This window comes from Aythya ferina, assembly GCF_964211825.1.
Source record: "Aythya ferina genome assembly, chromosome: 4".
NCBI lineage: Eukaryota > Metazoa > Chordata > Aves > Anseriformes > Anatidae > Aythya > Aythya ferina.
Window position 1 is genome coordinate 47,691,012 of NC_140300.1, and position 17,641 is coordinate 47,708,652.

Consider the following 17,641-nt stretch of genomic DNA (forward strand, 5'->3'; position numbering starts at 1 on the left):
GTTTTCTGAAGAAAAAGCTTTGCTGCTAATAACTTACTCAGGGAGTGCCGAGGTCAGAAGCCTGAAGATGTACAGCAGCCCTACACCAGCAGGACCCATTCTGATGGTTTGGTCAAGCTTAGTCTTTGCTGAATGATGGGTGGGCAGTAGCTGGTGAAATTTAAAATAAATAAAAAGTGGCCCCTGCCCCATCTTCAATGAGTAATGTATTGAGAGAACATGCCATGTTTGGTTGGATTTCACTCTCAACATGTATCTGTATGAGCCAGAGTGAAAGTAGTGCCTGGTTAGGGTAATTCAGATAGCCCTAGCGAATACATCAGCCTAAAATCACAGAGGTGTTTTCTCAGTCCTATGCTGAATCCCATCCTGCTGTTAACTTCAAGGCTGTTGGCATTTCAGCCTTTAAGGAAGAGGATGAAGTGCTGTCTTCAGATCTATAGCTGAAACTTTGAAGTACTTCAGTGCATTGAACTGCACATGCTCAGCACATTATTTACATTTGGGGCCTCTGTTAGCTAATATAGCTGCATTAGCTTCAGATATAGCATCCCGAGGCTCATTGGTAGATAACGCTGGTAATACTGTTTTGTGTATTTTTCATGCATTTTGTGTCAGTTGACCTTATTTTTTTTTTCATGTTGTTGTTTCCAAATCCACTGTAAACAGCACACAGAATTCTTTGGGGAGAGGGAGGCGATGACTAGGGCTTGCAAACAGATAACTTACAGCTGTGAAGAAGAGTATCTTAAAAAAAAAAAATAAATAGAAGAAAATTCAAACAGCCTAAAATCATACGAAATGACCGTCCCTTTGCTTTCCCATTCACAGCACAAAGAATAATACAGCACTCCAAAAATAACCAGCTCTGTAATGTACTTTATGCAGTCAAATAGCTGCTCGTTGAAACAGTTTAAAAAGAGCAGCACAGCTGCCAATTTTGCTGGAGTTATATAATTTACTGGGTGACTTATAAAACTACTTGCAACTAGCTTTTTGACAAGTCTTTAATTTAGAGTGTTTTTTTCTTTCTTTTTAAGTTGTTCAAGATAGAATACATGATGTCCTGAACTGAGTAATTTGTTTGGGGAATTTTCACGTCTAAACAATGTCTGTTTCGTGAAAATAGTTCCAAGTAAATCGCTTTATTTGCCTATTGTAATATAGCTTTAGCTGTATTTGTTCCAATGCCAAGCTAGCAAATCGTGTTCATAAGGGCTGGATTTCATTCAGTTAATGTCTTATTTTGGGAAAACATACAATTCGGAGTTCTAAAGAATTCTGACCTTAACAGTTAAGCTGCCATACTTGTGGTTAAATAAAGTAAAGCTTAATCTTGTTCTCCTATTTAACTTCTGTACATTGCAACAGTGAATTTTATTCTGACAGCTTCATGTGAGGAAGACATTCCTTGCATATTTTGCTTTTACAATTTTTCATACCACTTTTATTAATTTTTTAAATTAAACATACCAAGCAAATATTAATTAAATTAAACGTTCCTTAACTGCCCCCTCCCACCATGACCACCAAACTAGAATGAATTGGCACTTTTTCCTCTCACCACTTTCTCTGAGCTTCTGTGCCCTTAAGCATTTCACATGGTAGAACAAGGTTTATGTATTAAGTCCAAAAAATAAATGAGCAGAAATTACAGTTCTCTGAAGGTTGTCCTGGCTTTCCTGCGTCTTCACATGGTCACTGTCAGCAGTAACGTGACAGTCCCTCAAAATATCTTTGGAATTGCCTCCAGCATCTCTAGGTCAGCTCCATGCTCTCATCACACTTGCTCAGCTGCTCACACTTCCTGTGTAGTTTTTGTTCCAGGACTTTGCTTCTAGTGGAAGTTTTTACCACAGTCCTTCATCTTTTTGGTTTGGAACAAACGTATTTCCTAGATTTCCCAAAACTAGCCTCATGCTTCCGCATGGCCTCCACAGCTGGAGGACGTAGCTGACTCTTAGCAGCTAAAAAACCCACAGAATTGCTGGACAGATTTTTCTCAGGGAAATTTGCTCTGGTGCTTGGGTTTTTATGCCTCTCTCCCAGAAGTCTTCAGAGACTGAAGTCCCCACTCTTCAGTTGCTGCAGCTTCTTCTTTTCTTTCCTTACTGCCACAGCTACCCCGTTCTCTCACCCTTTAACATAAGGCAATAGGAAGCTGTGCTCTTTTTTGCAAGCTTACCAGTCCTACATATGAACAATTATTTAAGCTTTTTCTTCTGACTAAAATATTAAGTTTTCAAGTTGAGAAAACTTTTTTTTTTTTTTTCCTCTCTCCAAAATTAAAAAGGATGTATCTATTTGAATATGGATGATTTAGCCCTCTAGTCTTTCCTATAGTAAAACAACTTGTAACTGGAATATAGTATCAAGTTCTACTGGAGAGCCGAAGAAGAAATTATGGACTTGCTTCGAATCTGTTTAAAGCAATAGGAAAATTCAATTTGTGCAGAAGTGCTTATCACTTTACGTTATGAATGGTTCGTGATGCATGCTAGCTTACCTCTTCTACTTCAGGTTTCTTCTAATTCAGGCTGGTGGTAGTGAAACATGGTTTTAACTTTATTGCACTTGATAGGTTTATTTAAAAAACAAAAAATCAAATATGAGCTTCATGACTTGTTAAATAGCTTTATTAGTCAGTGGAAATACAACTATTGGAGGCTATAGTATTTATAAAACTTACTTGACAACAAAAGGGCATGAACCTGGAAATGTTTCTTTTTTCCATTACAAAAAAATAACTAAAAATGTTGGTATTTTTTGTCTGCATCTCTCCTTTCTTAGGTAGAGAATATAACTTTCTTGTCATTCTTTCAAGAATGATAAGGTAGCATTTTAGCCTTCTGTTTTGTTTGTAACCATCTTTCAAATGGAAGAAAAAGTTAATTGGGAAGAGCGCAACTTTAATATTAAAGTACTCTTGCCCAAATAATAAAGATTGACACTTTGGTAGTATGTGTATGCTAATATCTTTATACTAATATCTTTGTACTAACAAATTTGCAAGTTGTTGTTTATTAATAATTTCTGCGGCTGGCTGCGGCTTATGAGAACTTGGAATGAAACTCGTGATTTGTCTGAAAGACAGTGAGCAGCGTATACAAATACTTAAACCAAGATACTTTTTGCATTTAACTGAAGAGATGATTTTGCCCTGAGAAGGAGACAGTTTTTGAAGGAAGGAAATAAAAAGATTTGAGGGAGTTGTACTTTTGGCAACTGCTGTTTCAGTAATCTAACCTACTCAGGGAATTGATACAGAGCTGTGTGGAGCTTGTTGAGCTTTTTCCTGTTTCCGAGTTTTGCTTATGGCTAAGCATTTTACAGCATCATGGTGAAAACACAAAGAGCATGCATTGGAACTTTATAACGAAACATCGTAGTCCAGGTTATGCTTTTGAATCTGTTTAGGAAATTACTTGAAAATGAGTGATTTGGATTTAGTTTGATTTATATAAAGTATAATTTTTGTTAGTTTGTGCTGCTAGATTTTCCTGTAACCTGCTTGTTGCGTTGTTATTTCTGTATCCAGCTAATGCTGCTCTGAAGCCATGTTCATGACTTACCTGAAAGGCTGGGGGAAAGGTATTGGTGTGGGCTGACAGCCAGTGCTGTGTTTTCTGCCTGGTTTGAATGACTAGGTTCAGCATTTCAGTCCATCAACTGAAATTAGGATGTGGAGGAGATTGATCTCATGGTTTCATCCAGGGCAGACTGAGCTCATAAGCTGAAGAAAAGTTGGAAGTCGTAGTGGAGATGTCTATTTATGGATGAGTGTATATCTACCGTGAATTACTCACAATGGATTTTATATGGACAACTGTTTTGTACCATCTGCATCAATCTAAAAGTCTGTGTATGTCCTTTTGGATGATGATGTTTATTGTTGAAAACACAGGATTAAATCACAGCTCATGTGACTGTAATTACTTTGGGACTCAAAGTCCTGGAGAATAATGAAGTTTGGGTGCAAGAAGAAACACTTCATTGGGAGTGCCTGGGCTGGCCATCTACATTGGATGTTTGTCTCCAGTTGGTATCGTGTTGCCAGTAAAGCCTGGAGCTCGCTAATGGGTGGCATTGCTGTCTTCACCCTGTGGTGCTGGAGGGGCCGGAGCTGCCAAGGGTCTGTCCCTGAGCTCAGCTCCCTCAGGGCCACCTAGTGGGGAGGATATTTGGGGAGGCTGTCAATCTGTCTCAGTCTGGCCTCCTCCTTTAGACCAAGCTACAGTCAACTCTGGTCATATCTGAATTATCTGAGCCATGAACTTCGCTGGGTCTTATATTCTCCTGTCATATGCTGCTTCAGCAAAGTTGTAATGCAGGGCATGTGCTACTTGTACCAGCAATGTCATTTAAAACTATCCTTCCTGTTTGCAGATTTTAAAATTGTGAATACTTAATGTTTTTTACAGCTAAATGAGTTTGGTATTACGTACGTTTTGCTTTATCCCACCCGTCTCCTGTTCTGCTGAATAATTTAGAGCTCATTGAGGCTTGAAATTGGTCACTTTCCAAGTGTGCTGCTGGTATCTGAGGTGTTGGGAAATAGCAGAGGAGACAGTTCCAAAATGATGAGATTGGGTGGTGTCTGGTCTTGTTCCTGTCAAAACAATTATTTCAATGCTACTGGAGTTCTGTTCTCGCACAACTGATAAAAATGTTAAGGGACTTAATCTATTACATTGGCATCCTTTGAAAATAAAAATAGAAAGTCAGTGTAGTGGGGTTAGTGCTACCAGGCTTTCTTCCAAGTTTCTAATAAGGAGAGGAGAAGGTAACAAAAGCAGAAAGAGTCAAATGACCTGAATAACTTTTAAGGGAGCCTGACTACTTCTGATTCCTGTTAAGGTGCAGTGGGTTTTCATGGGTGGAAGTAGAGCTAGGAGAGAAGGAAACTTCAGAAGCCCTCACAAGCTGACAGATGCTGGCTTTTTACTAGTTTCTGGGTATATATCCTATAGCCACATGTCTCTTTCCATACAAAAGACCTGAATGATGGACTTGAGAGGTTCCGGATCATCTGCTGATGCTCGCATGCATTAGTGGAATGATCAGAACAACTTCAAGTACCTTCTGTCGGAAAGAGACCATTAACTGATGATGATCTACAACTTGTAGATTCAAGAGTCCTTGTTCTGGTCCAATTTTTCATTGCTTCACACACTATAATCATAAGATAAGTCAAGATGGCATTTCTTGCCACTGTTCCTGCATTTAAAAAAAAATAAATCAAAGTAGACTTTCCTTATATTGTGCTTTTTTTTTTTTTTCATGTCAATTATGTCAGTCTTCCTTGGTGAGACCTCAACTGTAAAATTACTAAAAAGTTAAATGTATCAATGCTAGTAATAAGACGCTTAGGAATTTGTAACATGGAGCATAAAAGCAAATTATATAATAGTGTAAATTTAAACATAGTGAGTCCCCTGTCAGTGAACAAATAGAAGTTATTTTTGGACTGTCTGTATAGAATAAGCACAGTCTAAGTGTTCAGTATGGGTTGTAGTCAAAGATGAAGAAAAATGATCTAAGACTAGATGGATAATAGAATTTTTCTGTATAAGTATATTTGGTAAGTGAATGGATTTTAAGGAAAAAAATAAATGAAAGAAACAGAGGTGTTTAACAGACTGGAGATAGTCTTTTGGCAGGAGGAAAGCATAGGAAAGGAGAGAATCCTGAAGATATCTGATAGCAGATATCACAGATATATTTCCTTTGTGAATGATACCAACACACACATCCCATTTGTTAAATGTTGAAAAGTTGCAGTTAAAATTTTGGCTATTCACTGTTTGAAAACTATGCGGAAATTATGTGATTTTTGCTTTTTTTGTTGGGAACGTTTAGAATGCTCTGTAGGATAAATGGGGGAAATGTTCATTCCACTGAGAATTTGTTTTTCTTGAAGACAGACATATTGTAGAAAAATTTAGGTGGACTTTGGTTGATGCCTGTTCTCTAAAATGTGTTAAAATGTAGACTGCCATACCTGGGTTTTTGCTACTGTGTATGTTTCTAATTGGATCTTTCAGAAGAAAACTCGTGCTTTTTCATAACTTCTATTGCAGCTGGTGAGGTGACATACTTTGCAATCCTTTCCTAATGATAACTACAAAAAATTGAGTTGAAATACAAACCTTCAAAATATCAAAGCATTCAGTTGCTTGAGAAACCTGCATTTTGCGGGTAAAAGAGACCTGATGTTTTTTATGTGCTATCAGGGTCTCTGGGCAAGATCAAAGAGTATAATGAACTGAGAAGTTGTCTGGTCATTGCTTGCCCAAAAGGAAAGACAAAGTGAACTGTATAGAAATAACATGAAAAATGCCAAAGAGTGAGAAGGATACTGCTTGGAGAGAGAGAGCTAAGTGTACTGGAGAGCAGGAAGGCAATGATGCTGGCCTAGGTATGCTATGGTGGGAAAAAGACTGTCTTCAGCAGCACAGTGAAGTTTTCACAGCAACATTCACAAACTAGAGAGGTCTTTTTTAAATCCTGAAATTAGACATAATTTATTACTATTGAACTGTTGCTATATATTAAAAAAAAAAAAAACAAAAAAAAAAACACCACCTACAGAATTGAAGACTATACGTTGTGTACTCTGTGGAAAGTCAAGGGGTACCTTGGAATTCCTGTTGTGCTTACAAGTGCAAGACTCACAAGTTAGTTATATTTTTAGATATACTTGTGTATATTTTCATGTATACACAGATATAATATATAGATAAATATACCCAAGTATATTTTATGAAATATCCAAGAAAACTGTTGATGGAAGTCCAACATGTTTGTGTTACGGGATGGCTGTGGCTGTTGGGGTGTGTATGGGTAAGAGCCTTTTCTTTGATTCATTTGGAGCTCGAATATGTGATCTATAATTCTATATATTTGTCGTTGGAGGAGAATAAACTTGATAAGATGAAGTAGTGACTTAAATACTTGCAGGACTGAAGCAACAGAAAGCTGAAAGTAATCAATAGGAGTATTTACATTATTAGCATGATCCTTCTACTGTAATTCTTCTACAAATAGTGATTTTAACAAAATGTTATTTAGTACCATAGAAGACTTTATAAATGCATGAGAGTTTTCATTCCAAGGTAATGCTAAGTTTCAAATGCTGCCAAAAATAAATCCAGGCACACTAGACATAATATAAAGTGCTAAATGAGCAATAACTTATTTTCAAATTGTAATCTAAATAACTAAAACAAAATTGTCACTTTTGTTTTATTTTTTTAGCTTGTTTATTCATTTAAAGTTATAGGTCACCTATTACAAAGATATCTTGAATGCATCTGCATTGTACTAATAAGATTTATGGGAACTAGTTATTGAGGTCATGAATTTAGCTCTCCATGTGAATGAATTGATTGTATTGAATGAATTAGGCATATAAGTGAGGGTGAAAAGTGTCACTATGTAAGGTCTTATTTTTACTACTGAAGAACCAAATGGCATGTCAAGTTGCTCATTTTTTATTTTTTTTTAAAGATGACAGTTTCTAGCACCTTAATTGTGAAATCTATAAGGAGACATAAATGGCTTACTAAATATTTTACAAGGTAAGGAAAAAAATAAATCTATTCTTGTAGTATAGAATATCTAAAGGCTTTGTATGAGGCTGGAAAAATACTTCTCTGTTTTAATGAATTTCATGAATGTTAATTAGCCAAACTGTTCTGACAAGGTCTTGCCTCTTAAGTAGTGTTCTCCTATAGCTTCTCATTCTTTGAGACTATTATATAGATCTTGTGATGTCACAGCTGTCTTCATGGCAACACAGACGTCATTAAGTAAGATGAAGTATAAACAAAGCAGCCTTTGTTCAAACCATTCCCTAAAATATATATATTTTTAAATTACAGAATTAAAAAAAAAATCAGGTTAAAAAAAAACAACACTCTAATCTTTGAATGTTTTCCAGGACAAAGTAATACGAGGTCTTCTAATTTAAAAATAAAATAAGGATTTTTTTTTTTTTTTTCCAAAGGGAGAACTTTTCTGTTAACTGCTCTGATGAGGTAACAGCCTTCTTGCTTTCTGTATTACAGATGCCGCAAAGTTGAACTGCTACAGCAAGTACAGATACATAAATGCCCTTCTCTTGTTAGTGTGTATATGAAAGGGTCATAAAAAAAAAACAAAAACAAACGCTAAGTGGTATTCCGGTCTGAGAAGTGTTTGTGATCACCTGCTGCTATAAAGACCCTAAACATCTACCATCGTCTACAGCAAACCTGTGAAACGATATAGGATTCTTTGCAGCACTTCAGGGAATTTCAGATTGGATTTTTAACCGTTTCAGCTTAACTTTAGTTTTAAGGTAGCATTATATAAACCTAAAGTGAAAAGCAACAAATTCAAAATTTGTGATTTGAAATCACAACCATGCTCAATCTAATAACTGGGTAGGATTTTAAAACTAGGCATGCTTTTAAAAATAGTAATCTGTACTAAATTATATGAAATTCATCCTAAGGCGTATGTTTGGGGATTGACTAAAGGGGTTTTCCCTGGAAGCAAACATTCAGAATCTATCTAATTTCCACTTACTCCCTGTGGGTTTTCAGGAACTTCTTTTGAAGTGCTCTCAGTAGTCAGCTGTACTTTACCAGGTTAATGCTACCTCTGATCTGGGTTGTATGTGCATAAGAAATAAATAAATGTTACTCTATTATGTAGGTAAAGTCTGTCATCTGCAAGGATGTTGACTAAACATATTCAGAATACTAAAAGTCACTAAAATTTTCAGCTTGTTCAAATTAAACTTCACTCAGTTTTAGTGGGAATTGTTTAGAGCATTAATATGCTTTAAATGTCCTACATCAGCTACTTCACACTGCTTGGCATCCTCTGTAGGACTGGCTGGGTTTGTCCCTGCTTGACACCTCGCTGCTGCAGCACCAGGGTTGCTTACCTTGATACCACGATTCCTCTGCCACCACAGACAGCTGGTAATCTGTGTCTCAGACAGAGCAAAGAGCTGCAGTGATGCTTGAGGCTTTTTTCCTTTCTTCTGAGCACCCCAGACACTGAAGTGGCATGTACTTAGCTCTGGCGTAGCGAGTCCCTTCACTGATACAGGAGCTGTGGTATCTGAGACTGTAAACATCGGAGTTATCACATGACACTGGAGAAGTCTAATCATCCTTATCCGTACTGTGTAGTGAGCTCATGTCTGCAGGATTTGAAAACGGTGACAGGTCTGCAAATGCCTTTTCAGCTCATTGCAGTTGCCAACATCTCAATTTTCCTTTCATCTGGAAAGCATTTCTGTAAAGAAGGTATTTGAACCTACTGAAAAAGAGCCATAAATGTAATAATAACTGAATCTGTTATTAATCTGAGAATCTGTTGGTTTTGATATGCAAATGACCATCACACTTTAAAATAATATTTAACACAGGAGCAACTTGGGGCTTCACTTTTACATACTTGCTTGCTTATAAAAGATGGGCTCTAATTGCAGTGATAATCAGAGAAGTCAGCCTATATTATACAGGAGTTCAAATGATAAGATAATGATCGTATCTGTCTTTCAGTTGACAAATCTGTGCTTTCATGGCTTCCAGTGTGCAGCTGTAACTGTGGGGAAGCCCAGCGCTGCCTTCCCTGCCAGCAGAGTGCTGCTCCCAGAGCTGCTCTGCATGCATGAAAGGCTCTGCCTCTTTTCCAAGGGGTCAGAAGCTGGCCATGCCAAATTTAGTTTTCTTCAGAACACTTAAGTGCTCCCCTAGGGATGACTTGTGCATGTATGTGCCCTTCTAAATCATAACTTTTTTTTTTCCCCTCTTCATCCCTGGCAAGGGAGAATTGAGTGGAGGAACCGGACTGGGTTTCATCTCATCTAACATGCTGATGTGTGAAACCCAGCTAAACCTAGGAAGGTTTGAATAAGCTATTAAAAGGGTGCTGATTTTTAAATTATGGACAAATAAAAACTAGTAGTGGTTTTAATTTGGGGGGGAGGAGGGGAAGGTGGGAGAACTTGTCTGAATCCCTTACTGTCTTGCTACGTGACAGGTAGAAAATGGAGTCCCCATTTTTTTCCCCTGTCTAGACATCAAATAAATGCTGCTTATGATATTTCATCCAGGAATTTAGTGTGAATTTAGAACCAAATCGAACCTCTTGGCTTTGTGAGTCCAATGTTATTACATCAGGCTTTGACCTTGGGATTTGTCAGCTCAGCCACCCTGTCTGTGTTGGTGTCTGCATCACCGGAGAGCAGCTGACAGGTGGCAGCGAGCAGCTGCTGGTCCCGGTGAGGTTGCGGCACTGGTGGGAGGGAAAACATGAAACTATAACAGTGTTTTGCACTTAAAAATGTGCTGGAGCACATCATGGCTGCAGTTGATGTAGTGGACCGTATAGATGACCACCATAATTTGTGGAGTTTTCTTTGTGAAATTTAGATATTGTTTCACTAACACAGGTAATTCATACATGAATTAATTATTACTGTAAGTTGATACAAGGTGAATATATATATATATATATATATATATATGTAAAAAAGCTTATATGATGGGGAAAGAAATGAAAGTTTTATGTATCCTTTTTCAAGAATAGTCGTCACTAGTCAAACTGGGTTTTTCCTCTGACCAGTCTTTGGTCTCAAAAATAAAGGGAAGAAGGGTTTGTAGCTCAGAATCCTTCTCTTGGTGTTTGTAGTCAGTGGAGTTGTCTTCGGATTTTATGTCGCTTTTGATGAACGTGTTTACATTCCAGTGCCAAGAAATAATTTTCGATTTGGGAACTAGGCTGATGTGAAACCAGAAATGTGGAGGTCCAGTATGAGGGGACGACGGTGCTGGCTGCAGGATTACATCCTGCCTGGTAGCTGCCACCCTTCCCAAGAACATCAGAAGGAGCATCGGTGTGCATGCGAGGCCATCTGGGGACCTGGGGAATGGAGGGGTCAGGTCTGGAGAAAACTGCTTTGTTATCCATTGTCATGATAGCAGTAAAAAGGACGGGCAAGCAGAACAAGTCACCTTAAATACCCACGGGTTCTTGGCTGTCTGTACATGTAAGTCCTTATGAAAACTAATGTGGTATGTTTAGCTTTGGATGTTTCAGTTAATGGAAGTGCTTTTTATTTTTTAATTAGTAAACCTAATAAATTTGAAGGTTGATCTTAAATTATTCTTATTTTGCTGTTAGCCACTGGAATTTGTATTAATTGTAGTTTCATAATTGTAAAGGCTTTTTAATGAAAAATTAAAATGTAAACTTGGGAAGCACAGAAAGCCTTAGCTTTTGCTTAAAATTTGTCTTCTGTTAACCAGCACACTGTGAACTGTGTGTACACATCAGTCCTTTGTTGAGGCATATGTCTTCAATATAACAAATGTACATAGTAAGGTATACTTATGGAGAAAGGAACTGGCACGCACAGTCAGTGTAAGTTTTATTTTAGAAAGCATGAGAATGGAAATGAAACTTCCATTGAAATGGAAATTCCGTGGATTAAGGCACCTGCTTTCTATATATATATATATATATATATATATATATATATATATATATATATATATATAAATTTTAATGATAATGAATTTATTCAGAGATCATGCTTTTGAATAGTCAAGCAGCAAATTAGACTTATGTTTTGTCAGTTGTTTTGGCTTTTGGCAATTATAGTTAGGGAGTAGTTGCTTGGGGAGAATATTTACCTTTTTAAGAGCCTTTTTTATCACCCACTTTCAAAATTGCTGTGCTGAGATTTATTATAGAAGCCTGTAAATAAAATTGGTTGGTATGTCTTTAAGTTTTTTTTTTTTATGTAGATTTATATTCACATCATGCATCCAGTAGCTTTATGGGAAATAAAAGTAACTGTGATATAAAAGGACTCCAGAAGTGAAATTGCCTCCAGGACAGGTACTGAGGAGAGCATCTGTGAAGTTTAGTACTCAGGGGGCCTCAAGTCAGAACTTACGTGGTAGCAGGAAAGAAGTGTTGGAAGAACTGCTGCAAAACAACGTTCTTTGGGGAATTTAGGTGGGGCAGCAATATCCTAACTCAACAGCCTTCTGGCTGTCTAAATTACTGTTAACCTCTGCATCCCCTAATGACATCCACCATCACAAAGGTAACTTTAAACTGCTTTAACTTTCTTTGGTGAAATTATTATGAACATCACTGGGGTTCTGTCAGGTTCATCACTTATTTAGCTACAAATCAGCTAGCTGTTCTTAGGAGTTGAAATTAATAAGGCTTAGGTAGGATGATTTTATCTTTATGTAATAAGACAATTTTGATTTGAAATGATTTAAGGAATATGATACAGCCAGATGTGAAGTGCCTATGATGTAAAATGATATAGTGCATTTTAAACACAAAAAATGTGGTTTAACCTTAAGTTTCCTAATGAAATTAAATATTCATAATCGTAGTTCACACTATAGTAAGGAAAGAAGTAAATTTGTCAAATCTGTAGTCCTTTGAAATCAGCTAATGAGGGCTTTCTACATTTTACTTCACCTAGCGAGTGTTCCTGTTGACTACTTAGGTTTATCACCAAACATGCAGTCTAATTGATTTTATATGGTAAGTCTGGTCTAGCATCAAAATCTGGAGAGAACAGTACCTAGCAGCAGTTACTAAAACAGAGCCACTATTGTGAAGATAACATCAGCCCTTCCACAAGCTTTGTTTGCTGCTCTTTCTTTGCCATATCCAGCACCCCTCGAGCTGGCTGGCTGACGCGCAGATGCAGAGCAGTGACCGGCTTTGTGTGGCTCTGCCACTGAGCTGGCTGGATCTGCTTCTCACTTTCAAAGAGGTTCTGACTGCAAAACCTGCTAGTTTGGGTGCAGAACCATGAAGATGTGCTTACCCACATGGTTGCAGGCTGTTCAACCTGTGTAGGTCGTGGTCCATGCAGTGGCTGGTTACTGCACCTGGGGGTTTTGAGCAAAGGAGCGTCACTGCTCTTTGATTTTTGCTTTTGTGCCAAGCTCTGACAGAATAATTTTGATAAAAACTTACTTTGATATCAGTCTTATGAACTGAAACAGTGGGATTGGCAGTGCTGTAGTATCCCAGCAGGATCCAGTATCCTCGAAGTTGCATGTCATCGCACATTTGTGTGACTACGTGTAGTTACCCAAGTAGTCCTCTGTAACAGGTAGTGTGTAAACACTGGGATGGATGCCCTGCCACAGACAGAGCTGGACACTCGTGGAGTGTATAAAGTAGTGGGCAGCCACAAGAGATTGATTCCTCCTTTTCACTGGTTACGTGAGTTCCACGCTGATAATGTATTTTCAGTAGTAGTTTGAAAGTCATGGTGTGTTGTGTCTGGGCAGAGACCTGCAACACGTAAAATGTTCTCTGGCCTTGATTTACTTGTCTTCTTGCATGCAATACTTAGTAAAGTTTATGGTTTGTTTATAGTATGAAGGGCTTTGTGGTCTTTGGTCAAAGGTAGTATGGATGTGTGGTGCACTGTGTGCTCTGACAAATGTTGTGGTGTTGTAGGAATCTGAGTGAAACAGCAATGATATGGTTATTTGCTGCAAGACTTTGTGTGCTTCTGGAACAGGAGAGTTTTCTCTGATGCAGTAATTCAATGTGTGCCTTCTGTCATAATATGTTGGTAACCTGTTACATTGTGCAGAGGGTTAAAATTCAAACAAGTTGTTGGGAAGAGTAGAACAGGATGTCCCAAAATGCTACTTTTTCTTCCTACTCTTTTTGCTAAAGCCCGAAACTTTTGGATGGTAGCAGTGATTAGCAAAGTGCAGAAGTTTAAAGTTGATGCTTACAGACAAAAATAGGAGAAGAGGAAACTGTCAGAGGGGAAGGTGTATATGTGTTTTCAGCTGAAATTGGTGTTTTCTGTGAGGCTAGAAAATGTGCTGGCAGAAACAATGTAGTAGCATGTTCTAGACTAAAATTAATGGCTGCAAGCAAAGAGGGAATGAGCATCCGCAAGAAAAAAAAAAAAAAAAAGTATTTCTGTGGTTTTAGTTACAAAATCAAAAAAAAAAAAGTGACTTCCTAATCTCCACTTTTATTTTACTTTTTATTTTGTTTTTCAATCAACGAAAAACTACTTTCCCTTTTCTGTTCCCTCCCTTCCCCATGAGATTTTAAGGAAAAACTGTGCCTATGGATCAGGTTAATGACCAAGAAAATAAGTTTGTCACTTTTTCAGTGGTCTAATGAATCAAGATAATGGCTTCATTTTCTGCTATCTTTAAAAGTAGTTGAAATTCTATAAAATTCAAGATGTCATTGTAGAGTAGAGCACCCTGCGTTTTGTTGCTGGACTGTAGAAGGAAGCATGTGTTTGCCTCTAGGAAAATATGCATTTTGTTGAGAGACTTCTTTATTGACTGTTTCTTTTCAAGAGGCTTAGTATTCTGATTTTTTTTTTTTCTATTGTAGAAGTCCCATGTACCATTAAACACGATTATTATTTTGATGAATAAGCACAGCTGGAATTTCTTTTCAATATCTGACTGCCTTATTTTTGAGCTATAAACGTGCTGTTGTCAAGAGATTAGCCTTTGGGGTAGTGAGTTAAATTGTTCATTTCCACTAATCGTCAGACGGGACAGACATGCAACTGGTTAGACATGCTCATCTGAATGGTGTATGAGCTTCTTCTGTTTTGCTTATTGTGAGATATATATATATATGTGTATATATATATATATGTATATATATATGTATATATATGTATATATATACATATAAATATTATATATACATATAATTTATATACATATAATATATATATATATAAATAAAAGTTACTCACTGACAGTTTAAGTGCGTCATTGTGCCTGTGCGTTACATAATTGGTTAAAATTCAGATTGTAAAATCTTTGAGTCTGGTTTGTAATAACTGTCTCCTGAAGTTCTTCAAACCCTTTTCCTATGTCTTTTATCCTTGCATTCTCATTTATTTTTGTATGAAAAGATGGGTACCCACACACACTTACCCAATGTGGAAAGGAGTATGGATACGGGAGAATAAGAGGAAATAAAGTTGGCTTTTGAAAAGCCTGGGAAACTTTCAGAAGTTCAATACATAGCAAATAGCTCACTATCAGCCCTGAACGTAGGGACGAGCTGAAGTCGTGCCCAGAGAGCTGTACATGGGAAGGTTTCCCATGCCTGCTGCAGTGCCGGGTTGAAGAAAGGGAGAGGCTAAGTAGTTAAGCTGGCTCTTAGAAAATTTCAGAGCAGGTTTGTAAGGGCAGTCTACAACTGAATTACCATGTTGCCTATCGTCTTGGCTGCAACAGGAGAGGTCTGAGTTAGCCAGGTGCAGAGGGACAGGGAAAAGCACACACTCTAGAAACAAACTTCAGCTGGTTATCTTTTCCTCCACCCTGACCGCATATCTAGCACAGGAGGGCTTGTATTTCACTGAATTATGTACTGGCTCTGCGCTGCACCTCTGCTGCTGCATTTCATGGATTCTTTGCGGTTGAGCCTGCAGAGAGAGAGACGTTCATTTAGTAGAGGCAAGCACTTCAGAACTAGAAACTAAAATAGCTATTTTATCTTATTGGAAGCAAAAACATTATCATGCCTAATTGTTGCAGTAAGGTGGGAATATATAATGAAAGGCAGAACATACTTTTGCCCTCATCTAATCAATTTGGGAATATTCTTACATTCAGCATATTTATTTTCTTAATTTATTTTGAGTAAAAAGGACCTATTGATCAGTTCTTTTAGTTGATCAGTCTTTTTATTCTTCCCTTGGTGTGCTAGTTAGCTTTCTTTGTAGAAATGGAGATGGCTTAGGTAACTTAATACTGTAATGCCAGAAGAAGACACTAGACCAAACTGTCTAATGTAGTTCAGAATCATCCATGCATCTTAAGCACCCAGTACTTGACTGACACTTGCTTTAGTGCTAATGGAATTATTTAGCAGTTGCTCTTAGTAAACTATGTAAATCAAAAATACACTGGTGTCCGTGGGTAACAGTTGTGTAGGAGGACATGCACATGGAACTGCATTGTACAGAGGTATGTATATTCTTTCTATGCTTTATCATTTGTTTAAAATATAAATATGCCTATGGATTGCATTGTGGATCTGATTTCTGTTCTGATGGAGGTGTTTTTGTTCTTCAGTTTTGGCAAGCGTTCTGCAGGAAGCTTCAGGCGTGGCTGTGAATGCATTGTTTTAGAGCCATCTGAAATGATTGTGGTAAGAATATTTTTTATTCAGTTTTTTTTTTTTTTTTTTTTTTTTTTTTTCAGAGTAGGATGTAATTTTACAGACCAGCTTTGGTAACACTTCAGTTTACAATAAAACTTAGAGTCTTTTATTTTGCCATATGAGCTTTATAAATCTAAGATATCGTACATAACTTTCTTGCCTTTTCTTGCATGTATACTTCAATGGAGTGATAAAGGCATCTTTTTTTATACTGTTGTTACATTTGCTTTTGCAGTTTCCTTGTAAAACTGTAGTTTGCTTTTTGCTAGCAGAATAGTGGATTAGTTTTTTTTTTTTTTTTTTTTTTTGTTTTGAATGCTGCCTCACTCATTGGTAAGTGTAAATGCTTTACAGTATTAAACTCTAGTTAGTTTAAATAATTGTTTGACTGAATTAAATTTATTTTCAACTGTGAGGTTTTAGGAAACAGTTTGAATATTTTAAGGTACTGCCAACTTCTCTACATGAGTTATTTTGTTAGTGGTGTCTGCTGTAGTCCAGTGGCAGAACAGCATCCATCCTTGAAGGCTCATGGGCTCATGATTTTTTAGTCCTCATTTGAGGGTCCATCATGTGAACAAATGCACAGTCAGTAAGCTGAAAGCTTTTTGCTGTGTTGCTGAGATAGTGATCATTTCACAGTACTGGTGTGACAACTACTAAGCCATGTATAGATCTTAGTTCAAATATAGACTGTGACATTAAACATTTTCCTAAAAAGTGACAGTTTTTATAAATCTTGGAGAAGCCCAGGAAGTTATAGTATAGCTTTAGGCTTACAGAAGAGAGAAGTTACTTAATTTTAACTCTTAAAAAGTACTTTAACTTCCCTTCTTGTAAATGCAGGCATGATTTTGTAGGTTCTAAGCACTTTGATCTCACTTTAAACAGATAAAGCTGTTTGTATAATGGTAGCTTTTTGTCACCTTTGGGTCATATCCCTCCTTCCAATTCTACCTCAGAAAACTATCTTATGAATTTAATTCAATACAGCGAGAGACATAGAAGGCAAGTGTGAGAAATGCAAATCACTTTTTCCTTATCCCTAAAGCTGTCGGCAATTCTACTTTGTTTAGAAGCGGCTAAATTATTCAACAGCAGCCCATTATTATCACCCTGTACTGGCCCCCTGATTTACCTTGCCAGCTTGTGTAACTGGTATCTGACCACAGGTCCAGGAAATGTCGTATTGTCCCAGGTTTGTTTTCTGGATGGAGGGGTACTACTTAGCTGGTGTAGTTATATGCACGTCTGCCTATCTTGTGCATTGCTACCTCAGTAAGTTGTGAGGAAGAGGGATACAAAGAAGGGGCATATGGAAAGAAGCTGACTAAAGAGGAAGATAAAAGTAGGAAGCTTCTGTACAAACAGACACTGTTACCATCTCCTGGAAAACCAGAAACTGTATTTGTGTGTCCCCGTCATC

At 37.4% G+C, this 17,641-nt stretch overlaps 1 protein-coding gene across 6 annotated transcripts in view; it reads left to right on the forward strand.

Moving 5' to 3' along the window:
* The window catches only part of RAPGEF2 (Rap guanine nucleotide exchange factor 2), a 180,990-nt gene that overhangs the window by 77,915 nt on the left and 85,434 nt on the right, over nucleotides 1-17,641 (forward strand). For all 6 annotated transcript variants that reach the window (XM_084517690.1, XM_084517693.1, XM_084517695.1 and 3 more), the window contains exon 5: nucleotides 16,128-16,203. In XM_084517690.1, the coding sequence (XP_084373816.1) occupies nucleotides 16,128-16,203 (76 nt within the window). The remainder of the gene's footprint in view (nucleotides 1-16,127; nucleotides 16,204-17,641) is intronic.